Raw genomic sequence first — 26,968 nt, 5'->3', positions numbered from 1 at the left:
GCCCTTTAAAATGACTTAAAATACATATATAATGACGAGGCAATAGTAATTGGTTAGCATAATGTATCAAAAGCAAGTCATTTTATGGTTTTAGTAAACATAACTGTTGATTAATACATAATGTATAATACATAATATTATAATCAATGAACTTATGTACATTATGTATTATAACAAATGCCAGCAGCCTGGTGATTGTTGTTGTTACACTTTACAGAAGGGGTATTCAATTAAAATTCAGAGAGGTCTGGTCTCTATATTTCCTTCCCAGTAGAGGTCCGGACAATACTTTTTTGGAACATTCATACATTTCCAGTTATTACACTTCCGGGGCAGACGTAGTACTTTGTAAAATAATTTTTACCAATATTTACCAAAAAAAGTAAATATTTCTCCCAACTGGATATGAATATAAAAAGGGAAGATCATATGTTTTATCAGGCAAAGTGCACAATAAATAAATTTTTTGTCTCCCAAAAGAAAGAACTGACTCTGAACCGCCTATACGAGTCGTCTGTAATAAGAATCCCACTGCGTGATGGTTCTACGTCACTAGAAAAGACATTTGCATAATGTTGTACTGAAAATGAGTTGAGCAGAACATTTCTCAGTAATATGCAAGTCGTCCTTGCGATCGAGATTCGGGTTGAATAACTAGCTCTTCCAATGTTTCTTCATCTGATTTGCCGCCGTTTAGCTTCTGAAACGTGCTGTACATGGTAGACCAATCAGAGCAGAGTATCTTGCGGAAAGAATTTTTCGTTTGAGAATCATTGAAAAATGTGGTGAAGTGAAATGTATATTATGAGAAAATTAAAGTGTTTTTTTTTACCTTTGATGCATGAAAACCTGTTGTAGGAGACCTCCAAAACAAAATTAGGAGCCTTTAAAATAGCATAATAGGGGCAGTTTAATATATCGTGCAGCCTTAGAAAATGATCTAATAATGCGGTTCATGGATTCTCATCCATGGAATGCGCCACTACCAGTATTTAATTTAACCAGAATTTAATTGAGGAATCGTGACAGCCCTACAGTAATAATCTTGTAATGAATATCATAATTCATACTCAGAAAGGAGAATTGAACTGACATATAGTAAAAGAATATAATGCAAGCACTGTAAAAGGTTTTGCCACACCTCGATGAGAAATATGGTCACGTTTTAATATTGCAAGATCTTGTCACACCCTTTGTGAAAACTGAGAAATATGAATGGGTGTTTTTCAGTTTGGGGAACTTTTCTTTAGATGGTTTTAATTTTTTTTTGTTTTATACAAGTTAGATTGTAAAGAGCTTTAGATGTTTTGTGTGTATTTTGTCATTACCATCAAACCAAGTATTTTACCTTCCGAGTTTTCTTTGAGTAGCAATTAATAGTGAAACAAATCTTTTATTTTATTTTCTTAACCATATCTTCAAAGGGTTCATTACTACTCAGTACTAAGCTTTTCAACATGGCGTACATTGATGAACAGATGAATAGCACCTATGAATATCATTTTTTATAAGAAATGAAAGTCATTGTTGAAGTTAATTTATTGGATGTTTTGGCATAAAAGGGCAGTGTTTGAGAATTTAAATTCAGTAACAGTTATTTTCAGTTCAGTAAGTTTCAAAGGTTAATTGACTGCTAGTTAATTGTTGAGTGTTGAGGTGTTGTTAACCAAAACCCGCTTGAAGGTTGATCATGGCTATGATCAAATGTGATAAATGTTTTAAGTTTTTAAATAATCAAAAGTGCTTCTAATTGAAGAACACACGTTGACATCTAATGTTGTGTATTCATGCTGTTTGTAGGAAGACACTGAGATGGCCAGTGTGGGTGCTAATCTAGAGAATTTCTTTGAGGAACTGTTGAAGCGATTGTATCCAGACCGGACGTTTGCTGGCGTGAAAGAGGAGGGCATTGCTGCTTTGTGTCCAGACGAAGCAAGTCCCTTATCTAAGACGCCTCCACAAGACACTTCCCCAGCAGAGGAGGCTGCGAGACCCTCTGGTGAAGATCTCCCTCAGGGGGAACCGCACGCTAAAAACATTGAGGAGAAGCCAGAGAACTTAAGCTCTCCTGCAGGATCCAGTCCTGTAAATGCTGAAACGGACAGTAAAGCGACTAAAGAACCAATTTCCTGAAAGAATTTTCCTTGTTTTTCCTCTAAAGACTGGATGGTAACATGCACTTTTCTAGAGTGGGAAGTCTCTGGTTCAATTGCAATAATTATACTGTATATTTTAATTGTTTTAAGCATTTGGAAAATAAGCAATTCAACCACTAAAATGTATTATAACAATGCAGTGTGTAATATAGGCACAATAAATATCGGAAATATTGCCTATTAAATTTTCATTTTGTTGCTGTGCAGTAAGAAGAAATGAAAGATGATAAATTATATTCGATTTACTTTTAAATAGTTCTCAAATTTTAGTTCTTAAAATGTAGTTATTGTTTATTATGCTTTATTTTAAGGCGACATTACAGTGTAATTGCACAAATTAAGTATTGAGTAATATTAACTACATGTATTAAGGATAGGGTTAGTTACACATAATTTACTGTTATTACTAGTACGATAGTAAGTACATGTAAATACATAAGATAGTAAGTGTTACCATGTCAATAATCACAAAATGCCTATTGTTCAAGTGTCTTGGCTGATTAACTCAAAAGTTTTGCTATAATTAGGTACAAAGACAAAGAAACATTTGTTTAGAGCCTATTTTAGTGAGTTAGCGTGACTTATTCACAATATAGAACAGCCTCTTTTACCTAATTGCTTTTAAAAAATGGTTACCACACGAAGCAAATAATAAAGCCAAAAATATCAGTGTTACTAAAATCACTATATGTCATCATTCCGCTTGAAAAAAAAAGTCCCTGACATATTTCGTCACAAACACATACATCTGCTTAGCTCTAAGCATAAGCTGATAAAAACGTTTGTTATCTGTCTTTTAGTTTAATCAATTTCAACAGGCTACACTGTGCTGATATTAGACAAGGTTCCTTTTCGAAGTGAAACTCAACACTGCGTCTGGATCGATTCTGTGGGGAACATCGTCAGCATGTCTGAAATGTGTGTAAACGACAATTTTATATGACTCCTTGTTCTTGTCACTATGGCTAGTGCTGTTTGAATCAAGTACGGGCTACAGCAGGTCCTAGATGAGTGTGTTAAGAGTGGTGAGTTGACTCTTTAAGTAGGATATCTCCCTTTTAGGTGGCTCCCTTTTAGAAGGGCAGCAGTATTGAGTGTTGTATATGCTCCCCCTAGAGGTAGTGGTAGGCCAAGGTTGCAGTTTAAAGTGTTATTTCTGGGTCAGTATTCCCTATGAGCCGTGTCATGCAAGAGAAGTTGACATGACTAAACCTAGAGCTCTGCTGTTAGTGCAGAAGGGAGGAAGGCTGTAAGGGCCGGGATTTTCCTTGTCATAAAGCATAGGACTTTGATGAATACAGGTGTAAACGGGGTCCAAAACTTTTTGAGCTTGACCACTTTCGACCACTTCTGTGGGTAGTTGAAAATGCATTTGACCGGATTACTTTCGTAGTGTAGACGCTCATGTGGTTGAATATGTTTGAACAGCTCTAAAAGACTGAAACGTACTACCTCCACGGCTCCACCTACTGACCTAATGTGTAAACATTATGGGAAACGAGCTAGCCAGACAGGATTTAAGCTTTTGTCAGCTGGAGACCCAAATTTGGTTTGAAGACGAAAAACCAAGCACAATGTTCTCTCACCATTTCTAATTTCTAACATAAACTCACCGCGTTCAGCGTGGTCTTGTGTGCGTTCATATGTAAATTGTGCAAGCTTATTTTGTCCATTAGATCAAAAGATAAAAAAAACCCGCATATAATTACCCTCCCATAGACCCTCGCCTTGAAGAAATCAGGACAGAAGTGGTTGTAAGTGGACGAAAGAGACGGATTAAAACACCAGGTGTATATGGTTAGGTGTCTCCCTCGTCTATTTTTGATCTAATGGACCAAAAAGCATCTTTATACCAGGTGTAAACAGGGCCTTGTACTCACAGGTGCTCTGATAGTGAGGTCATGGACTATCGTCAGCCAATAAAATTGTTTACACGCATGCTTCAGACACCGGTTATGCTGATGAAGTTCCCAATAGCATCAATCCAGACGCAGTGTCTCGTTCCCCTTCTCACAGTCGTAACCTGAGGGGTTTTTTTTTGTTACACTCAGCAGTGTTTTCTGTAGCAGCAGGAATGTCATTCCAGTGTTTTCTTTGATTTAAGTTTGTCCTCCAGTAGCTCTGAAGTGAGTTTTTACACTTATGTCTACTCACGGACATAATTTCCCTCGATTCGAGAACTGCATCGGACAATCTCTGCGCCATGGTTCTGCGAAAGCAGTGATTTTGTGTAAATCTTGGAGGCGCCTGCTGCTTTACAAATTCTCGGCAACATTGTTGCTGGATAATTCACACCCATAGGATCTCTCTATATAATTGCAAGAGTATAAAAAAAAAAACAGGATTTTACAAAGCTGATCTAATCATGTAAATTATGATTAGCCAGTATGATTTGTGTCATTATGTGTGTTGGTATTAAGCATGTCAGACAGTTTTGCTCTTTTATATGTTAATGACATTAATTATGTGGCATTTACAAGGCAGTTCCATTTTATAAATGAGGCTCCAGGAAAAACTAAAAGGTTGATCATTCAGTTTAGACTTGCACGTAATGCTACATAACTGATGATGCCATATTTTTCACCTTTGGAGCTTCCTTAGAAGTCACAGAGAATTTTATTGAATACCGTCTTGGTTATTTTTTTAAAAGTGTGTGCTGCACACCCTGCCCTTTTTCATCACACCAGTCACCAGGGGCGGATCTACGGGTGGGCGTAGGCCACTGATCTATATAAACGACTGGATTGCTCGTTGCGTTCTAAACTGCCAGCAGGCGGTGAAGCCATCGGAAGTATTTGAGCGGCCGTCTTATGATTGCCTACCAACAGAGGGCATCCTTGACTTACAGCCAAAACATTGACCTAAAATCACCCAATTTGCATCGGATCAGTCACACATGAATAGTTTTTAAGATGTGCAAGTACGTTAACTACACATCTACACATAGTAACTAGGTGCCTTGCGGCCTCAGGCTAACTTGACGGGATCTCTGAGCTGCGGTGATCCCCAGAGGTCATTTTATGATCAACCACTGTCATAAAATAGAGCCTTATAATTTCATCATAATTTCACTTTACGACGCAGCAGTTGAATCTATTTGTAAACGTAGGAAAAACAATCAGGATTGGTTTGATGAAAATTCTGCACATATTTCCACCCTCCTTGAAAAAATGCACAATCCCCATAAAGCCTACCTTAATAATCCATCTTCTGGATCCCTTCAGAAAGTCTGGCATGAACAGCAACACAATGGACCTTGCGGCAACTACAGAATCAGTGGGGGATGTCTAAGGCTCAGCAGATTCAATCTTTTGCAGACAAGCATGAATATGCATAAGGCATTTTCAAACCTTATTAAACCAAAAGGCTTCAGTTGATCTTACAGTGCTGGAGGATCTACCAACTTTACCAAGCATACAGTCTTGATGTTCCACCTTCTTTTTCTGAAGTGTATGCTGAATGAATTGGAAAACAGCAAGTCCCCTGGACCTGATTGGATTCCTGGTGAGCTCTTTAATATTGTCACAATATATAAGAACAAGGGTGACCGAAATCTGTGAAAATAGAAGGGAGATGTCACTTCTTTCAGCTGCAGGCAAAGTTCTGGCAAAGGTCATGCTCCACGACTTGATAATATTATTTCAGAAAATCTGTTGCCAGAATTCCAAAGTGGATTCAGAGCAGGTCGAAGTACAGTGGACATGATATTTACCTCACACCAGCTGCAATAGAAATGTCGCGAACAACACAATAACTTGTTCATTGCTTTTGTGGATATTTTGATACTGTACATCCTTTTAAAGTTTACCACAATTTTACGACAGTTTCATGATGGGATGACTGCCAAAGTGACATTGGGTGGACTAGAATTTGCACACTTTGCAGTAGGCACTAGAGTAAGGCAGGGCTGTGTTGCTGCACCAGTCTTGTTTAACATCTTATTGTGTTACAATACTGCTGTATAAAGAAATGGAAGAAGAAAGTGAGGTAACAGTGGCTTATAGACTGGGTGGTTACCTCTTTAACATCAGGAGGTTCCAGACAGTCATAAAGTTTCAGTTGGTTCGCGTGCTGGAATTATGCAGTATGCGGATGATTGTGCCCTAGTCAAATCAAGTCAAGTCACCTTTTTTTATTTAACACTTTTTTACAATACAGATTTTAAAGCAGCTTTACAGTGGTAACAGGAAAATAATGCAACAAAATTGTATTCAGCTGGACAGCCGCTCTGAAAAAAACAGTGATGTCATCATCCAGCTCAGTTCTATTCTCATGTGGTGTCAATGCAATCAGTAATATAGATGAATATTTAGTGTCCCCAACTAGGCAAGCCAAAAGCCAAAGGCGACGGTGGCAAGGAACCAAAACTCCATCAGGTGACAGAATGGAGAAAAAAACCTTAGGAGAAACCAGGCTCAGTCAGGGTGTCAGTTGATTATTGATCATGATTGATTCAGGCAACATTACAGGTCAGAAGTCAGATTAGATTGGAACATTCAGAATATTTTTCCAGTTCCATCTGGTTAAAGATCGGAGACACTTCTTGTCAATCTCTGCAGACACTTCGGAGATGCGTTGTTGTCATGTCTAGGCGCAGATCCACCATGTGATCTGTATACGGCCCGGATCTAGCTGCCTACAGTAAACCTCGGGATAAACAACATATTAGCATAAGATACCATTCTTCTTATGATGTAACGAGTACATCAGGTGTTATGGGCAGTGTTCCCGGTTCCGGCTGACCTAGTTAACCCAAGCGGGCAAGGCACGTCTTGGGACTCATAAGCCAAGACGATGGCATCCACTATCCAGTGGGCCATCCTCTGCTTGGAGACAGCCTTTCCCTTCTGCTGTCCTCAGTAACAGATGAAGAGCTGCTCTGAGGTCCTGAAGCTTTGCGTTCTGTCCACGTAAGTCCGGAGAGCACGGACGGGACAGAGAAAAGCTAGGGCTGGGTCTGCCTCCTCCGAAGGCAGCGCTTGCAGGCTCACCACTTGGTCCCGGAAGGGAGTAGTGGGAACCTTGGGCACATATCCAGGCGACTCATGATCACATGAGAGTTACCGGGCCCGAATTCCAGGCACGATTCGTCGACCGAAAATGCCTGCAGGTCCCCTATCCTCTTGATGGAGACCAACGCAGTCAGGAGTATTGTCTTTAACGACAAAATTTTCAACTCAGCTGACTGCAGAGGCTCAAAGGGTTCTCTCTGTAGTGCAGTTAGCACCAGAGTTAAGTCCCAAGAGGGTATGGAGGGAGGACGAGGCGGATTTAATCTCCTCGCCCCCCTAAGGAACCTGACGACCAGATCGAGCTTACCTAGAGATTTTCCATCTACTAGCTCATGATTAGCGGCGATAGCGGCAACATAGACTTTGAGGGTGGAGGGAGACAGCCTTCGCTCCAACCCATCTTGTAGAAAGGCAAGCACAGATCCGATCGAACATCTTCGGGGGTCTTCTCGGCGAGATGAGCACCAATCGACGAACAGGTTTCACTTCAACGCATAGAGGCGCCTCGAAGAGGGGGCTCTAGCGGAAGTGATGGTGTCAACTACCGCTTGCGGTAGGTCACCTAGAACCTCCGTGTCCCGTCCAGGGACCAGACATGGAGTTTCCAGAGGTCTGGACACGGGTGCCATATGGCGCCCCGTCTCTGAGTCAGGAGGTCCTTCCTCAGAGGAATGGGCCAGGGAGGTGCTGTCGCAAGGAGCACTAGTTCCGGGAACCAAGTCCGGTTGGGCCAATATGGAGCGACCAACAGGTCTTGCTCCTCGTCCTCCCTGACTTTGCACAGTGTCTGCGCAAGAAGGCTCACTGGGGGAAACGCATACTTGCGTTCTTCCCAGGGCCAGCTGTGGGCCAGGGCCTCCGACCCGAGGGTTCCCTCGGTCAAGGAATAAAACCACTGACAGTGGGTCGTCTCTGGGGAGGCAAACAGGTCTACCTGTGCGGCCCCGAAACGACTCCAGATTAGCTGGACCGCCTGGGGATGGAGTCGCCATTCTCCCGGAAGCACCGGCTGACGTGACAGCTCGTCGGCTGCACGATTGAGCAGGCCCGGAATATGAATGGCACGAAGCAACCTCAGATGCTTCTGACTCCACAAGAGGAGATGGCGGGCGAGTTGTTACATGCGATGGGAGCGTAGACCACCCTGTTTGTTGATGTACGCTACGGCCGCAGTGTTGTCCGTTCGGACCAGAACGTGCTTGCCTCTGAGCGGCACATTGAAGCGGCTGAGTGCAAGACGAACTGCTAACAACTCGAGGCAATTGATATGCCATTGCAGTTGAGGCCCCGTCCACAGACCCGATACTGCAAGCCCGTTGTACGTGGCACCCCAACCCGTGGATGAGGCATCCGTGGAGACAACGGAGTGCCTGGACACTTGTTCTAGGGGAACTCCCGCCCGTAGAAACAAAGGGTCCGACCACGGGCCGAAGGTTTGGCGGCACCTCGGAGTCACTTGGACACGGAGGGATCCGCTGTGCCACGCCCATCTCGGGACTCGATCGTGTAGCCAGCGTTGAAGCGGTCTCATATGAAGCAATCCGAGCGGCGTTACTGTGGCTGCGGATGCCATATGCCCCAGGAGCCTCTGAAAATGTTTCAGTGGTACCGCTGTCCTGCCTTTGAACGAATTCAAGCAGTTCAACACTGACTGGACGCGCTCCTCGGTGAGGCGCGCTGTCATGGCGACCGAGTCTATCTCCATACCGAGAAAAGAGATCCTCTGTGTGGGACTGAGTTTGCTCTTCTCCCAGTTGACCCGAAGTCCCAACTGGCTGAGGTGACTGAGCACCTTGTCCCTGTGTTCGCACAACTGCTCTTGCGACTGGGCAAGGATCAGCCAGTCGTCGAGGTAGTTGAGGATGCGAACGCCATGCTCTCTCATGGGAGCAATGGCCGCCTCCGCAACCTTCGTAAAGACGCGGGGCGACAGGGACAGGCCGAAGGGCAAGACGCGGTACTGATATGCCCGTCCCTCGAACGCGAAGCGCAGAAAGGGCCAGTGTTGAGGGAGAATCGAGACATGAAAGTATGCGTCCTTCAGGTCGATCGCTGCAAACCAATCTCGGGGACGGATGCACCTGAAGATGCGCTTCTATGTTAGCATCCTGAACGGCAGCCTGTGAAGGGACCAGTTCAGGAATCGCAGGTCCAAGATCGGTTGTAACCCGCCGCCTTTCTTGGGTACAATGAAGTACGGGCTGTAGAACCCGGACCTCATATCGGCTTGAGGGACCGGCTCTATCGCGTCCTTCGCCAGTAGGACAGCGATCTCCGCCCTGAGCGCGGGGGCGTTCGCCTCCACTACAGCCGTGAAGTGAACGCCCCTGAACTTGGGGGGACGCCGGGCGAACTGAATCGCATAGCCGAGTCTGATGGTACAGAGGAGCCACCGAGACGGGCTGGGAAGCGCTAGCCAGACTCCCAGACTCCGAGCAAGGGGGATCAATGGCACTACAGACGTACCCGCAGCGGGGCAGCGAGGCGGAACGCAGGGATCCGGCTCGGACGGCATGGGAGCGGCCCGAAGCGGGATCTGAGTGTGCTGTGCAACACTTACCTGCATCCGCGGAGGGGACGTGCGAGTGTGGGGAGCCTGCTTGTGTGCGTCCCGACAGCCGGCGTCCCCTGCTGGCGAAGGGAAAGGTACTTGAGGGTGGCGAGGCATGGGAGCGTCGACCACCGCCAAGCCTGCTCTCTTGGCACCCAGAGATATTGGAAACTGCTCTTTTATTGAAGTTTTGGGAACAGACAAACAAAAGATTCTCCCCCGGCCCTCCTCTGGGGGAGGGAGTGGTGCTGCAGCCATCTCCCGAAGAGCAGTTTCCTCCATCTCTGGGCGGCCCGTCTCAGGGTTGCTTGCGACGACGCTTGGCAGCGGCCTGAGCGGGCTGGACATCCTTCCCACGGCCGGCCCCACGCCGTCGGCTGGTGTTAGGCTGCTGCGGTGCCTTGGCGGGGGCGGAGGCGGCGGCGGGTGGACGTCCTCGGTGACGAGTAGCCGGAGGCGGTGCCACCGGCGGTGGGGTGGAGGCAGCAGCGGACTGCCGGGGCAGGATGTGCTTAATCGCCTCCGTCTGCTTCTGGGCGGCCGAGAACTGTTGGGCGAAGCTCTCGACCGCGTCGCCGAATAACCCAGCTGATGAGATGGGGGAGTCCAGGAACCGATATTTATCGGTCTCCCTCATGGCAGCTAGGTTTAGCCAGAGATGACGCTCCTGGACCACAAGCGTGGACATCGCCTGACCAATGGCACGGGCGGTGACTTTCTTCGCCACGAGGGAGTCAGGCCTACCCTCGTGCATGTCAAGGAGTGCTTGGGCCTGGTGGACCTGAAGCAGTGCCATGCCATGCAAGGTGGACGCAGCCTGTCCGCAAGCCTTGTAAGCCTTTCCAGTCAGACCGGAAGAGAACTTACAGGCTCGGGACAGGAGACGTGGGTCACCGCGCCAGTTAGAGGCGGTCGCCGGACACAGTTGCATCGCGACGGCAAAGGGTAGTGAGGGGGGAGGAGTCACTCAGCCGGTTTCTGGCAGAAAAAGGTGCCGTCCACGATATCGTGAGCTCCTCATGCACCTCCGAGAAGAAAGGTGTCGGGGCAGGACGCTGAGAACCAGCGCGACCCGCCCCGAGGAACCAATCGTCCAACCTAGAGGGTTCGGGACACGGTGGAGGGTTCCACACGAGCCCAAACCTTTCGGCGGCCCGGGCAAGCATAGCAGCCATCTCGGGGTCCGGGGCAGCCGTTGCCACTCTCCCAGAGGGAGGTAGTACAGCTGACCCTTCATCCTCCGAGGACTGAAACTCCCCCTCCGATGCAGAGATCGACATCTGTTCGTCCGCTGGAGCTCCAAAAGTCACCACTGGTCTCCCGTGGGAGGGTCCTGCGGGTTCTCTTGGAGGCTCTACCGGCTGCGGAACTGAGGGATTAGGGGCCTGCGGAGATTTACTCGGCGGGTTTGCCCTAAACGTAATCCTCAGATCACCCTGGCCATCCAAAGAAGTAGGTCTACCCGGGTTAGGGGTAGAACTCGATCGTGGGATGGGTAAGGGGACTCCCCCAGCCCGGAGGTAGGAGAGTCTCGATCTTAGTTCCGAGATAGTCATGTTCCCGCAGTGGGAACATGAACTATCCACAAACGCCGCCTCAGCATGCTGTTTGCCCAAACGCGTGAGACAGCAATTGTGTACTAAATTGTGTACAGTGTACTAAACTAACTGTGGCAATCAGAGGTATTACAAGAGCGAACAGTAGAAATAGGCACTCAAATTTCTAGATTTTATTACTAGTTCCAAAAGCTAACGACTACGCCACCCAGAACTATACTCTGGGAAAGGCCCAAATGGGCACAGGTCCGATTTCTTAGTAAATGACCAAGAGGCATGGGTACCTTGTATAAAACTTGTACTTCTTTATTAAACAATAATTCATTAAAATTTGTCTCGTTCAATGACTCACATAACAGGGGACATTCCACGCAGCAGGCAACACCTACTGGAAAACAATGATCAAACAAAAGGAAAGAAACAAGAAAAGACATCACAACAAAAGAGCTGGGGCTTACCACTATGGCGGTAGGCTTGATACTGGGCTTCAAGAATGCCCGCAGTAATAATAATAACCACACGTGCCACAAACCACACTCAAAACCACTACACTTTTACTATAACAAAACCATGGTTGATTTTAGTACTGACCTGATCTAAATTTATTAACTGATGTTTATTTTGAAAATGTTTTTATGTTTATATTTGCATCTTACCAGTTATACCAGTGAATATACAGAATTAAAAAGATCATATAGACTAAAGTAGCCTACTGAACCTCATTAATAGGGTTGGGTACCGAAATCCGGTTCCAATATGGCACCGGTACTTATATAACCGGTATGTACCGGACCGAATCAGAACGCAGATTTCGGTTCCTCATTTCGGTGCCAAAATTCAAACGTGCTTTCGCGTGCTTTGGCTGCACCGAGCCAGAGACAGACGCTCAGCGCTCGTCACATCACAACTCATGACAACTATTCAGTGTTTTCAACCACATCATGTTTATTCCAGGTTTCAGACATTTAAGTGCTCATAAGTACTAGCAACAAAACACCCACTGATGTCTATGGAAGCGGCAATGACAATCCTTTCAGACGGTTATAATTTGACTAACGTTACATGTTTTATTCACATCAGATACATACATGCACATTATATAGTAACCATATAGTTTACTCTATTCTTCTTCCAGTTCACTGGTCACTTACTTTCATGTATTTCGTGAGACGAGAATTAACTCAAGTGTTGTAAATCCGACAGATCCGATTCTGAGGCATAAACTAACATGGCGCCGCCCATTGCGCTTTATAGATCAACTAACACACATTCACTCACACATTTGAACATCAGATAGTTCGTGACACAGTTAAGAAGTTTGTGAATATTTTGAATAAAACGAAAAAGCTAAATAAACCCGATACAGCTGAGCTGTCAGCGCTATTGCGGCTGCTGTGTGTCATGTGAGAAACATGACGCGTCGTCATGGAAACAATAAGGCGATGCGTTCTAAAATATTTAGCCGGAGAATATGATCATATTTCAAAATAAAGCTGAAGCTCGAAGCTGGTTTGTAGCAGAGCAAGAATACAAACGACTGCTGTTATTACTGTAACTGTTATTCAGAGTTATATTAGGCCTGTTGTAGTTGGGTTAGGTGGCTATTAGGTTTTACTGTGAATTTGTAAATAAGTAAATTATAATTTGTAAATAAGTAAATTGTGTTTTGTATTTATTTATATTCATACATTTAAGTATACATTAAACTTTTAATAAATGGTTCAATTTAAATAAAAAATAAATAAATAAAAAGCCATTTAATGTCATCCACCTCGTTTTGTGGCCTTTTTTTTTTTTTAAGTATCGGTTCAGGCACCGTTTAGGCACCGGAACCGTTTTAAAAGTATCGGTTTGGCACCGGAATCGAAAAAAACCCAAACGATACCCAACCCTACTCATTAATATACTTTGTTTCCATCAGACTGGCTCCCATCAACTTTTAAAACATGTACCTCAACAGAACAGTACATCACAGGAATTGTGTCTTCAGAAGAAGAGCTGAAACATCTCCTGGAAAGCCACAAGCGTGCATCTGGCACATTTTACACTGTTTGGTAATTTAACAGTCCATATGTTTACTGCATGTTTTTTCTCCTTCTGAGAAATATATCTATACCCGTTTCAGCCCCACTTTATATTAGGTGGCCTTAACTACTATGTACTTGCATAAAAAAATAAGTACAAAGTACTTGCTGTGTTTATATTGTATTGCAAAAAACTTTTGCTGATATTGAAGTGGGATATGGGTAGGCTTAGGAACAGGTGTGGTGGTATGGGTAAGTTTAAGGATAGGGTTAGGTGTAAGGGAAGGGTCAACAGTGTAATTACAAATGTAACTACAGAGTTTAATTACAGATGTAATTACATACAGGTATATTTAAAAATGTAAGTACAAGGTAAAGACATGTAATACACAATAAGTGCATTGTATCAAATGATTAATTAAAATGTTAGTACATAGTAGTTAAGGCCACCTAATATAAAGTGGGTCCCCTGTTTCTGTATTATGGAAATATCTTCATTTGCCATGATATGGGGAATTTGTCTAGTTTCACTACAGAAAACACATGAACACAAATACAGTATAACTCTGTTATAAAAATATGTATTATAAGATTATAGGAGTTAGCAAAGGGTAACACTTTACAATAAGGTCTCATTTGATAACATTAGTTAAAGCATTAACTAACATGAATGAACAGCAAGCAATACATTTGTTAAAGTATTTATTATGCTGTGCTTGTCCTATAATTTATAATCCATTTTTAATTTCAATTGTCTTAATTTTCCTCATAAAAGGTCTGATGACAGTCACAAAAAACTATTCAGAACACGTCCCACTCTCTGTGAAAAGATGGGTGATATATTCTTGTCAGCATGGAAAGAACTACAAGAAGACACCCACAACAGATGATTTGGTATGTATCTGTACACATTTTGTTCACTACACTTGTGATGGGTTCAGTGCAGAACTGTCCGGTTCTGTTCCTGCAGGGCCACTTTGTCACAGAGTTCAGTGATTTTGAAGCTCTTTAGTAGCGGAATTATTAAAAAGTTAGTTCACCCAATAATGACAATTCTGTCATTGATTACTCTGTAAGACTTTTGTTCACCTTCGGAACACAAATTAATATTTTATTAATTAATAATCAGAGAGATTTCTGTCCCTCCATTGACTGCTACGTAATTACCACTTTCAAGCTCCAGGATTGTAGTAAAGCAGACATCATTAAGGCAATCCATATGACTCCAGTGGTTTAACCGGAACTGTAATTTCTTTTGGGCTTTGTTTGCACAGATGTATTTTTTTTTACACAAAATATTAATCTCTAACACGTGTTCACAAGCATGTATCTTGTACATGCATGTTGGATATTAATATTCTGTAAATAAAGTACTCGTGTTACTTCATAAAATTGAGGTTAAACTACTGGAGTCACATGGAGGTTTACTTTAATGATGTCTTTACCACCTTTCTGGGTCTTGAACATGGTAGTTGTGTGGACTGTAAATGAATGGACAGAAATATCTCAGATTTCATAAAAAATATATTTTGTGTTTGTGTTCTGAAGATGAACGAAAGTCTTATGGGTTTGGAATGATATGAGGGAGAGTAAATAATGTTGTAAATAAAACTTATATAATGTACCCTTGTTTATATTTGTCTACATAACTAATCTACCATTTAAGCATAACTTTCAATCAAATGTTTTCTTTTTTTTTAAATGCCGGGAAACAGGTTTTCTGCATTCATTCTGCAGAATGAGAAGCATGTTCACTTTACGAAATGATATACAGTATGTCACATGAAAATGTTTGTTCACTCACAAATTAAAACTAGTGCTTGGTCGTAAAATTTTTTATTAAAGTTTTATTTTCTTTCATTCTGCAGCATACTGAACATGAATACACAAGAAGAAAAATGTTTCACATTCAAAACAGCAAGAAAGTGGATTGCCCAGCAAAACTTTATGTCGGATATGTAGTAAGGCAAGTATTACATTAGCATGGCTTTTAAATGTAGTATTCATATGTAGACAGGAATAAATCTTTTAAAGGGCTTTTGAAATTAAGTGAAGTAAAAGGCAAATTATCTTCTTTAAAATAAAGTTTTCTTAATATGTAGTAAACTTTTGAATACAAATATCTGTTAATGACGCTTTAAAACAGTGGGAACAGTTGGTCTCATTGACTAATATGTGTATACAATTCATATTTATACGCACATTTGAACTTCTCACGAACACTTTCCACCTAATTCACAACACATGCGTACGCACATGAGTTTATTAAACTCATTCTAATGTTGATGAATTTGGAATATTCTAAATGAACGACCACATGTCAGAGATTAGTAATTTACATTTCTCATCTGAGATCCTCGAACAATGCCAAGAGTGCCATCCTCACAAGTTCAAACGCAATAAACATCTTTTATACAGACATTACAGACCTCTGATTAGCCCGCTGATGCATATCTGCGTCATTATGCAGAGCTACCACAGCTTCAGCTATAACACATCTTTTCTTACTCTTAAAATTTCATCTTAACATGGCCACCAAGAGTTTTTTTATATTTTGGTTCCTAAATTTTAGAATGAAAGTTATTGATGAAAACGTTCCTACGCAGATTTCACATACAAATCTGTGCATACACATGCTTAGTAAACGAGACCCAGAGGTTCTCAACTGTTTTTGCTTAATGCCCCAGTTTTTTCTTGTGACATTGTGCTGATGAATCAACCTTACTACAAGTTTGTAACAACAGTGTTTCTTCTTAGTTTTTGACTATAAAAACAGACACAATTGAGAATCACTGCTTTAAAGTTTATATGATTTGTTTCTTTTTGTGTAAAATCAATTTACTTAGTGATGAAAATACGGTGGCCGAGAAGTGCAAAACAAATCACAACTCCAAAAACAACATAACAAATTATAAACGTAATGGAAAGTCGAAAAACAAATTAACAAGTTAGAAAACACAATAACAATTCCGGAAACAAAATTTAATAATTGTGATTTGCTTTGCACTTCTCGGTCACCATATGAAATGCATATTTCTTGTGTTGTCTCATATAAGGTTAGTACAACATATTGAATATTGATTGAATGGGTATCATTAAACAATGTGGTTTTTCACAGATACGACCAGTTTGCCGTGACTAAAACAAGTTCTAGAACTGAAAAACAAGCGGCAATTAAGGGTGTTCTGGAGTCATTCAAAGAAAACACCACCGTCACTTCAGAAATTATCTCAAAATTATGTCAAAATAGCTTTGGCAGAAGCTCACCAAAACCACAACACTTCACAAAACTGTTATTTCTCAAATAACATCCATTACATGGTGTGTGACAAAATAAAGGAATACGTGTCACTTGGAATAACCTCAGTGCCTTTCTTAAAGAAGGTTCTGAAAACCTTTGTCCAGAAAGAGCTTTCAGAGATGGGAAGCATTGTACCACATCCACAAGACCCATCATACTACCCTTCAAGCCATGTTATCCAAAAGCATGTGCGTGATGCCTTAGTTTCTAGAAACTATTCGGACTTTGATCAACTGCAGGTAGAAAAAAAGATTGATGAATGGAAATTAACAGATCCACGTGCCAAATTTTTTTTACGGAAATGTACAGAGAACAACATCGATCAGAATGTTGTGAAGTTTGAAGCGAAGACAGAAGAACAAGGATTTCTAGACTCTGATTTGGAGGATAACGACACACAGGAGATGACTTTCTTAAACTTTCTTTCTTGTTTATTCATCAGAATGTACAACAACAACAACAACAGGAGTTACTTAAGCGTTATGGAGACATGGTCCTTCTTGATGCTACTTATAGAACCACCAAATATGCATTGCCTCTGTTTCTTCTTGTTGTTCGGACAAATGTTGGATACAAACCTATCGCTCAGTTTATCTGTGAAAATGAGACGACTGCTGCAATAACTGAAGCCCTTAACATCTTGAAACTGTGGAATCAGCATTGGGAGCCGAAATACTTCATGCTTGATTACTCACAACAAGAATACCAAGCTTTGGAATATGTATTTCCAAATTCTCAGAAGTATCTCTGCTCATTCCACCGTGAGCAAGCTTGGATACGATGGACAAGACAAGGTATGGATGAAATAAACTTGTATTTGTAATGTATAATATATTGCACTGCATTTAAAACATAGTCCTCTGAAAATATGACCCCAAAGGTTTGATTCATGATGACAAATTAAATAATAATTTTTACATTGGTTGCTATTTTTTACGCATTGTGGTTAGCAGTGGTGGGCCGTCACATTCCATGAATGTGTGTTAAATTATTCCCAATAGTCTATTTTCTTAACTTCATGGCTTTTCTCTTGGTTGCGCTGCTTCTGTCACCTAGTGACCAGCGTTACATAAAATAAATCAGGTCCCAGCCACAGAAACAAAACAGACAGTCAATGTGTGGATACAACAAATAGTATTTATTGGGACAGCAAGCACTAAGAGATAATGTTATGTAGGGGAAAGAGTTCACTAAAATGATGTCTCTGAAGCCGTTTGGAAAAAGGTTAAGGTTCGGTGGCTTCACGTCAGTTCGCTCCAGCTGTCCTCCCTCCAAAAAGTCAAGCGGACATGTCCAGAAGGTCACGTCAATCGTCCGACACACAGGAGAAAGTTACTGTACTCTCGGCAGCAAACAGCAAACGCTGAGGGGAATTCCGGTGTAACCAAGGCAGTCCTCACAGCAACACTGGGCCCAGGAGCCCAAGATGGATAATCCAGAGGCTAGAAGAGAGCACCAAGAATGACCACCAACATCACAGATAGCAGGTCACACTTACACTGTAGTACGATAAAATATAATTACGGCCCTTCAGGCAGCATTAGAGAGCGTTGAGGGAGGTTCGAGGACTAGAGAGCGTTGAGGGAGGTTCGAGGATTAGAGAGCGTTGAGGGAGGTTCGAGGGTTAGAGAGCGTTGAGGGAGGTTCGAGGATAGCCACAGTCTTCAGGACAATGCCAGCCACTGGAACCATACGATAGGTATTGCAGAGGCTAAAAGCAAACGACCACAATGAACACCAACACCACAGAAAAGGGACACATTCACGATGTGTGGTAATAAAATATAATTACGGCCCTTTAGGCAACATTAGAGAGCGTTGAGAAAATCCAGCTGCGGTACACCAGTGGTCAAAAAGAGATGCCTGGGAACTTGGGCTTCATGTGCAGGGCAGGGAAGTGCATGGAACACAAAATGGAAGCAGACCAGCAGCCACCAAGCAAGACCCCTCTCGGTTCCAAAGAGCCAGTTTTTATCTCCTTCAAACTAGGCATGGCCAGCTGTTAAAGAATTAGTCACTAATTGCCATTATCAGCGGCAATGCAGAGGCAATAATAAAGTTACTCAAATCACAGGAAGTGTCGTCCAAATATGGGCAGAAAGGTGGAGCATGGTGACAAGTTCTAATGAATTAATTAAGTCACATTAGCAGGGAGGAAGCACAGTCCAAATATGGGCATAGCAATAAAACAGGAAGCAGGTTGCCAGGTTTGTCCATGAATAGGTGTCTATAAAGAGTCAAGCAGGGCAGATTAAGTAGTTACAAAAACCCACTACAAATTTGATGCACATGCACAGTAAATAACCACTACAATTCAGAGTGCCAATATATTAATGCACACAGTAAACACCACACATGACACTGCACACAGTAAGGCCCAAATGTCTCTGCTCAAAAACAAACAAAATACTGAGTCAACCTGTGACATTTCCCCCCCACTTTTCTAGTGGTCGTCCCGACACTATCTATATGTGCCTGTACCTGGTTGGGGGCTGACCCCTGGTGGATCTTTGTGACCGCCTTACCACCCCACTTGTTGGACTCACAGGGAGCTTGGCAGACAGGGCACGGTATCAGGCTGTATTATATGCTCCGATTCACCCATCATTTCTTCGGTCAATAGGCTTGGGGTCTGTGCCGTTGGGTCTACTCCACTAGCTGCAGTCAACAGATCTCTCTCTGGGTTCGGTATGACTGAAGTGGTGGTGGGCATATGGCCAGTCAGCTGTTGCTGATGGATGAGTGGAGTGACCATGGCCGGATACCAGGACATGGCCTGTGGTCGGCTTGTAGACGGTTCCTCTGAGGGCTCCTCTCTTGGCATGTTAACGGGGCAACAGCGCAGGTTATTGCGGTGAATGGTCTTAGAGGGGCCTTCATGACCTTCTGGATGAATTACATAGACCGGTCGATCGGCTCGAGGTCGGGCTACCACCACCCAAACATCCGGACCCCAACGCGGTGCCAGCTTGCCCTTTGCACGCCTGCGGAAATTCCTTGGGAGGACTCGTTCCCCTGGCAGAAGCGTATCCACTTTGGCCCGTCGGTCATACCTTTGCTGGTCCTTTTGTTGTCGCCTCTTGGCATTTGCCTTCACCACGTTGTAGGCTTGTGTCAGAGTTCTGTAGTGTTGCTTCACCCAATCCGACAAAGAATATCTTGGTATGGGAGGGGATGAGGTTACGACCCAGTCCACTGGGAGGCGTGCATGTCTACCGAAGACGATGAAATGAGGGGTCATACCGGTGGAACCATGGGTGGTGTTATTATAAGCCTGCAGTAATGCAGGGAGACTCTGTGGCCAGTGGTTCTGATCAGCTTCTGAAAGAGAACTAAGGAGAGACAGCAAAGTTTGATTAAACCTCTCGCACGCACCGTTACCTTGAGGATGGTAAGGGGTGGTTCGGGACTGTTTGCATCCATACAACTGGCACAGTTGTTCCATTACTGCTGACTGAAAGGCCCCCCCACGGTCAGAGAGGATCCTTTCTGGGCACCCCACCACTTGGATCACGGCACTGTACAAGGCTTTGGCTGTAGTGGTTGCAGACTGGTCCTTTGTGGGTACTGCGAAGGCATACTTAGAGAAGAGGTCAGTCATGACTAGAATATAAGGGAAAGGGTCCCCGGGTCTTCCCAGAGAGAGGTAGTCTATTCCCAATACCTCAAAGGGGTAGGATGTGGAAATAGGTGCCAAGGGAGCTCTTACCTCAGGTCCAGGCTTCTGCCGGAGACAACGAGGACAGGTCGCCGTCCAAGTCTCCACGCTCTTCAGCATGTTGGGCCAATAGAACCGTCTCCTCAGAACTGACCAGACCTTCTCTGCTCCTTGATGGCCCAAGCTTTCATGATATTGTTGCCATAGCTCTCGTGCTTCCTGCTCCGGGATCAACACTTGCCAGTATATCTCATCAGTCTTTGGGTCGGTGCATCGGCGGTGCATTTGATTGCCATGAATTACAATACGTTCCCACTCACGCAGGAGTCGCTTTACATATTGAGGAGCCCCTTTTTGTTCATGAGGTGGTGGAAGTTTATTTGCGGATTTCCAGGTCCACAGGAGCTGCAGCCCTGGGTCCTGAAACTGGCAATTATACCACCGGTCCGGAGTCTGGTGAATGTCCTCCACAGGATGGGTCGAATCAGCTGGTTCAGCCACCACCCTTACCACAGCTTCGACACACTCGCCTGGCAACCTGGAAAGGGCATCAGCATTCTTATTAGTCCTACCAGGGCGAAACTTGATGGTATACTGATAGTTGGCCAGCTGGTTCACCCAACGTTGTTCTACAGCTCCCAGGTTGGCAGTGGCTAAGTGTACAAGCGGACTGTTGTCTGTAAAAACATCAATGGTGGCCCCCCACAGATAATCCTTAAACTTCTCTGTTATGGCCCATTTCAGAGCCAAAAGTTCGAGTTTGAATGAGCTGTAATTTTGGTCATTTCTTTCTGAGAGGTGCAAACTCCGACTGGCAAAAGCTATTACTCTTTCTTGTCCATCCTGTTCTTGGGCCAGTACTGCTCCCAAGCCTTCCAGGCTGGCATCAGTAAACAGTCTAAAGGGTAGAGAGAAGTCAGCGTATGCAAGGACTGGGGCACATACCAAGGCTTTTTTTAGCCTGTCAAAGGAGTCCTGGCAATTTTCAGTCCAATTCACCTGAATTTTTCCTTGAGCAGTGGCCGTTCCCTTCAGCAAGGCATGAAGAGGGGCAGCAAGTTGGGAAAAGCCATGAATAAATCTTCTATAATACCCTGCAAAGCCCAGAAAGGAACGCACCTGTTTGATCGTTTGTGGGACAGGCCATTCCTCTACCACAGCGGTCTTCTGAGGATCAGTCGCTACTCCTCGGTTACTGATGACGTGGCCCAGGTAAGTTACCTGTTGCTGAAACAACTTGCACTTCTTTGGTTGTAACTTCAGGCCATGATCATACAGCTTCCGAAACACCTGTTCCAAGTGGTGAAGATGGCTGTCAAAGTCAGGGGAGAACACGACCACATCATCCAAATAAATTAACAAAAAGTCATGCACCATGGACCCCAAGCACCGCTGCATAAGCCTCTGGAAGGTTGCTGGTGCGTTGCACAGGCCAAAAGGCATGCGGTCAAACTCATAGAGACCCATTGGGGTAGTGAATGCGGTCTTCTGGCGGTCTTGGGGGTCCATTTCAACTTGCCAGTATCCACTAGCAAGATCGAGTGTGGAATACCATTGGGCCCTCTTCAGCCCTGTGAGGGACTCTTCGATGCGAGGTAGTGGATATGCATCCTTGTGAGTAACTGCATTAAGCTTACGATAGTCCACACAGAACCTCCAACTGCCGTCTTTCTTTTTAACCAGGACTACCGGTGCTGCCCATGGACTGGAGCTTTCACGGACCACCCCACTGTCTAGCATGCCTTGTAGAAGGGTCCTCAGTTCCGGATAAAGAGTCGGGGGGACAGGACGGTAGCGCTCTCGACAGGGGGGAGCAGCACCCGTGGGTATCTGATGCTGTACTGCATTGGTTCTGCCAAAGTCATCATCATGCAAGGCGAACACGCTGTTCCACTTCTTTAAGAGCTGCAGAATGCGTTGATGTTGATCTGGGTTCAGGCCATCTCCCTCAATAGCAAAGATAGGATCTGTAGGAGTAGAGAGTTCGGAAAGGTTAGTCACAGCTCGAATTGCCACTTCCACAGCTCCAGAGGAGTCAGGCTGGACCACCAACTCACGTCCCACTTGGACATCACACTCATCAGTCTGCGTCACCTTAGCCAATGGTCGGCGCAGTGGGACCTCTACTGGATAAGGATTTGGGTTGCACATCCTCATTGGCAGCTTACCTCCGCTTACCACCACTAGCGACCGTGCTACATACCACTCCCCATCTTGGTCCTCGAGGGGTTCTATTAATGCATTGTGGACTGCCTTGGGGGCTCCTTCCTGAAGTTGAGCCCATACCACCATCTCAGACTCAGGGGGGATAACCACTGGTGGCTGCCGGGGCAGTCGAGCAACCCCTTGAAAGGGAATGGCGTGCCCTTCAGCCGTCACCCTCTGGCAGACAGAGAAGGCTTGTTCCCAAACTTGACCTGCTACAGGCGACACAAGAGACTTGAAAGCTGACAACCCAGGGTGTTTGCCCTTGGCCAATTCATCCCAACAGTGTGCAATTACATTCATCCCCAGAATGGCATGGTCTGCTCCCATGCACCCATCTTCAACCACCACCATTCCCTTCTGTGGAACCTGGACACCCCCGACAGCAAAATCAACAACTGCATAGCCAACATACGGTATCTGCAATCCATTAACTGCTCGTAAGGTTAACCAGGGAGAGTCATAGGCACAATTCATGTTAATATCCCCAAAATGTCTTGCAAAGAAGGCTTTACTCACCAGAGTGACTTGGGAGCCGGTATCAAGGACACAAGAGATAATTTTTCCATTAGCCTCCACCTCAACACGTGGACATTCTCCAACAAGCTGGGACTTGGTGGCCACTCCAGCAGAGTGAGCGACCGTCCCTGCCACACGCCCCTTGGTGGCAGGGGGCGCTAAAAACCCGAAGTTGGTCTGCGACGAGTTGGGCAATACCTCTGGATGTGCCCCACTCCTCCACAGTCCCTGCATATAGGCCTCCCCTCAGCATCCCATTGGAAGGACCCCCTGCCTGGTGGTATCTGTTGGGGTCTTGGATGCACAGTTGAACTGATGGGCAGTTGGGGTGAGATGGCAAGCAAAGATGGAACCGTGGGCTGACTGGCCATTAGGGGGGTGGGTGATATCTGTTTACGGAGTTCTTCAACAATGGAGGCACTCAAACCCTTCAGTTGCTCTGCCACTTCCTTGCGACATTCTGCCTGGAGTTCGCTTTTCAGTTGGCTCAGATCAGGTGTGTCGCATTTTGGTGTGTGAACTGGTGAGGCCACTGCTGTAGGTGTGGCGGCCCATCTGACCCAGGCATGGTCTTCTCCATGTTGCTGCTCTTGCTGGAGAGCCACAGCCTCAGTACAGACGGCGGCAAACGTCAACTGTGGATTGCGACGCACTTGGCGATGGATCTCTTGCTGAATTGGGCCTGGTCTTAAGTTCAAGGTGAACTGATCCAACAGGTATTCGCCCTCTTCTTCTTGGGTTGGCTCGCGTCCCTGCCAGTCAAAGTAGAGTTCCCGCAATTTTAAGATAAAGGATTCCACTCCCTCCTCCTGACCTTGCCTGCAGCTGAAGAACCTTGACCGGCGCTGGGCTCGACTTCCTCCATCACCATACTTCTTTTGTAGGGCATCCAGCAGTGCCTTACTGTCAGCAGTTTCTTCCGCCTTAAACAACCGTGCCTGGCGCCTTGCCTCCCCATCTAGAGCTGCCAACAGAAAATCCACCTCTTGTTGTGTGGTTAACCCTTGGGCTCTTAGCATAGCTTCTATCTGAGACCTCCATGAGCTAAATTTTCCCCTTTCCCCACTATAACGGGGTATCCATGGCCCCCCCATAAACCATGGAACTAATAATTGGGCTGCTGCCTGACTACCTCCACTAGCCACATTTCCTTCTGCCTCTTGGTTAGCTGCACTACCAGGAGGGTTAGACATGTCTGTTGTGTTCTGCTGCTGGGACCCTGCCCGACTACGCCAGAAAAGACTGTCACCTAGTGACCAGCGTTACATAAAATAAATCAGGTCCCAGCCACAGAAACAAAACAGACAGTCAATGTGTGGATACAACAAATAGTATTTATTGGGACAGCAAGCACTAAGAGATAATGTTATGTAGGGGAAAGAGTTCACTAAAATGATGTCTCTGAAGCCGTTTGGAAAAAGGTTAAGGTTCGGTGGCTTCACGTCAGTTCGCTCCAGCTGTCCTCCCTCCAAAAAGTCAAGCGGACATGTCCAGAAGGTCACGTCAATCGTCCGACACACAGGAGAAAGTTACTGTACTCTCGGCAGCAAACAGCAAACGCTGAGGGGAATTCCGGTGTAACCAAGGCAGTCCTCACAGCAACACTGGGCCCAGGAGCCCAAGATGGATAATCCAGAGGCTAGAAGAGAGCACCAAGAATGACCACCAACATCACAGATAGCAGGTCACACTTACACTGTAGTACGATAAAATATAATTACGGCCCTTCAGGCAGCATTAGAGAGCGTTGAGGGAGGTTCGAGGACTAGAGAGCGTTGAGGGAGGTTCGAGGATTAGAGAGCGTTGAGGGAGGTTCGAGGGTTAGAGAGCGTTGAGGGAGGTTCGAGGATAGCCACAGTCTTCAGGACAATGCCAGCCACTGGAACCATACGATAGGTATTGCAGAGGCTAAAAGCAAACGACCACAATGAACACCAACACCACAGAAAAGGGACACATTCACGATGTGTGGTAATAAAATATAATTACGGCCCTTTAGGCAACATTAGAGAGCGTTGAGAAAATCCAGCTGCGGTACACCAGTGGTCAAAAAGAGATGCCTGGGAACTTGGGCTTCATGTGCAGGGCAGGGAAGTGCATGGAACACAAAATGGAAGCAGACCAGCAGCCACCAAGCAAGACCCCTCTCGGTTCCAAAGAGCCAGTTTTTATCTCCTTCAAACTAGGCATGGCCAGCTGTTAAAGAATTAGTCACTAATTGCCATTATCAGCGGCAATGCAGAGGCAATAATAAAGTTACTCAAATCACAGGAAGTGTCGTCCAAATATGGGCAGAAAGGTGGAGCATGGTGACAAGTTCTAATGAATTAATTAAGTCACATTAGCAGGGAGGAAGCACAGTCCAAATATGGGCATAGCAATAAAACAGGAAGCAGGTTGCCAGGTTTGTCCATGAATAGGTGTCTATAAAGAGTCAAGCAGGGCAGATTAAGTAGTTACAAAAACCCACTACAAATTTGATGCACATGCACAGTAAATAACCACTACAATTCAGAGTGCCAATATATTAATGCACACAGTAAACACCACACATGACACTGCACACAGTAAGGCCCAAATGTCTCTGCTCAAAAACAAACAAAATACTGAGTCAACCTGTGACACTTCCAGTAGTGTTTGTTTATGTTAGAGCTTTTATCCAATCATATGTCACTCCTCATGTGTTGCCAGGTCAAAGAAATCTGCCTTGAGGCCTTCAGAATCAATATTGCTTGCGCCGCTAGCTTAAAATGAATGGCAATGAAACTGTATGCTTTAACCATTCAGATAATCACTCCGATTTAATCAGCCAATCAGATTTCGAGTTGGCAACAGCGGGGCCATCTAGCTGGCATACAATAACGTCGGCATTTCCACGTCCTTTGATTGGATGATCAGAGAGCGTACTAGTAGCCTAGTCAGAATAACCAGCAAACCGCACAAGATAAAAGTTTCCTTTGTTCTTATTTTCTCGCCACTTGTTTGTCATCATGGTTATTGATTTATTGTTTGTGCGAGTCACTTTGTTTCATGGACTCTTGCTTTTGTACATACCTGAGTGGATGCAATTTAATAAATTAAACTTTGAGTTTGATTCTGGATAATCTTCATCTTCATTGGAAACTTAGACGCTGTGTAGGGAAAAACATGGCAGTAGTCACACAGTTTACTCTTACACTTTTTACATATACACAAATAAAAACAAGCACACGCATACAAACAACACACATTCACACAACGAAAATGTACACATGTACACACAAATCAAGAAGGTTAGATTTTCAGAAATAAACAGAATTTTTCTTTAGTCATTCATTGTACTGTAATTTTGTTCTTGTTGGTAGCACTTTTGTATTTTTTTTATTGTACTGTACCTTTAGTAAGACTTTTAGAAAGTAACCCATAAGTAATTAGCAATGTTTACCACAAACATTATGTAATTCTGAGATAAGCCAATAAAAATATGCTCACTTTAACAGATGTCCTGTAAATATATACGTGTTCTTACTGTGCACTGATTCTATCCATATAATGTACAGCTATTTGAATGACAATTATCATATTACAAACAAAGACCAAATGGAAATCAATGTCTCCTAACTAAAACATTTTGCATCTGAGAGCCTTTGCATGAAAGTTCATGTAAAAAATGTGTAAGGAATAAAAGCCAACATTTAGAGAGTGAAAAACCACAGTTGAAAGATGTGCATAGAGATTTAAAGTAGGCGACTCTTTGATATTGATTCTGTCTGCTGTTTCTGAAGATATTTTAGATCGATCACCAATGGAGGGGCTCTTTCAGTTGTTTTTTGTGCTTTCAGGTGAGTGTGTATTTTTATTGTTATTTGTGTGTGTGTGTGTGTGTGTGTGTGTGTGTGTGTGTGTGTGTGTGTGTGTGTGTGTGTGTGTGTGTGTGTGTGTGTGTGTGGAGATATGACTGTAACTTCATATCACACACACACACACACACACACACACACACACAC

At 44.3% G+C, this 26,968-nt stretch overlaps 1 protein-coding gene across 2 annotated transcripts in view; it reads left to right on the top strand.

The window, feature by feature from the left end:
- The window catches only part of trim24 (tripartite motif containing 24), a 32,574-nt gene extending 29,741 nt beyond the window's left edge, over positions 1-2,833 (top strand). For both annotated transcript variants that reach the window (XM_079816591.1, XM_079816590.1), the window contains exon 18: positions 1,801-2,833. In XM_079816591.1, the coding sequence (XP_079672717.1) occupies positions 1,801-2,133 (333 nt within the window). In that variant the 3' untranslated portion in view covers positions 2,134-2,833. The remainder of the gene's footprint in view (positions 1-1,800) is intronic.
- The last annotated feature ends 24,135 nt before the right edge of the window (positions 2,834-26,968 follow it).

Source organism: Gobio gobio (genome assembly GCF_949357685.1).
Source record: "Gobio gobio genome assembly, chromosome: 5".
Taxonomy (NCBI): domain Eukaryota; kingdom Metazoa; phylum Chordata; class Actinopteri; order Cypriniformes; family Gobionidae; genus Gobio; species Gobio gobio.
This window is presented reverse-complemented; position numbering and strand designations above follow the sequence as displayed.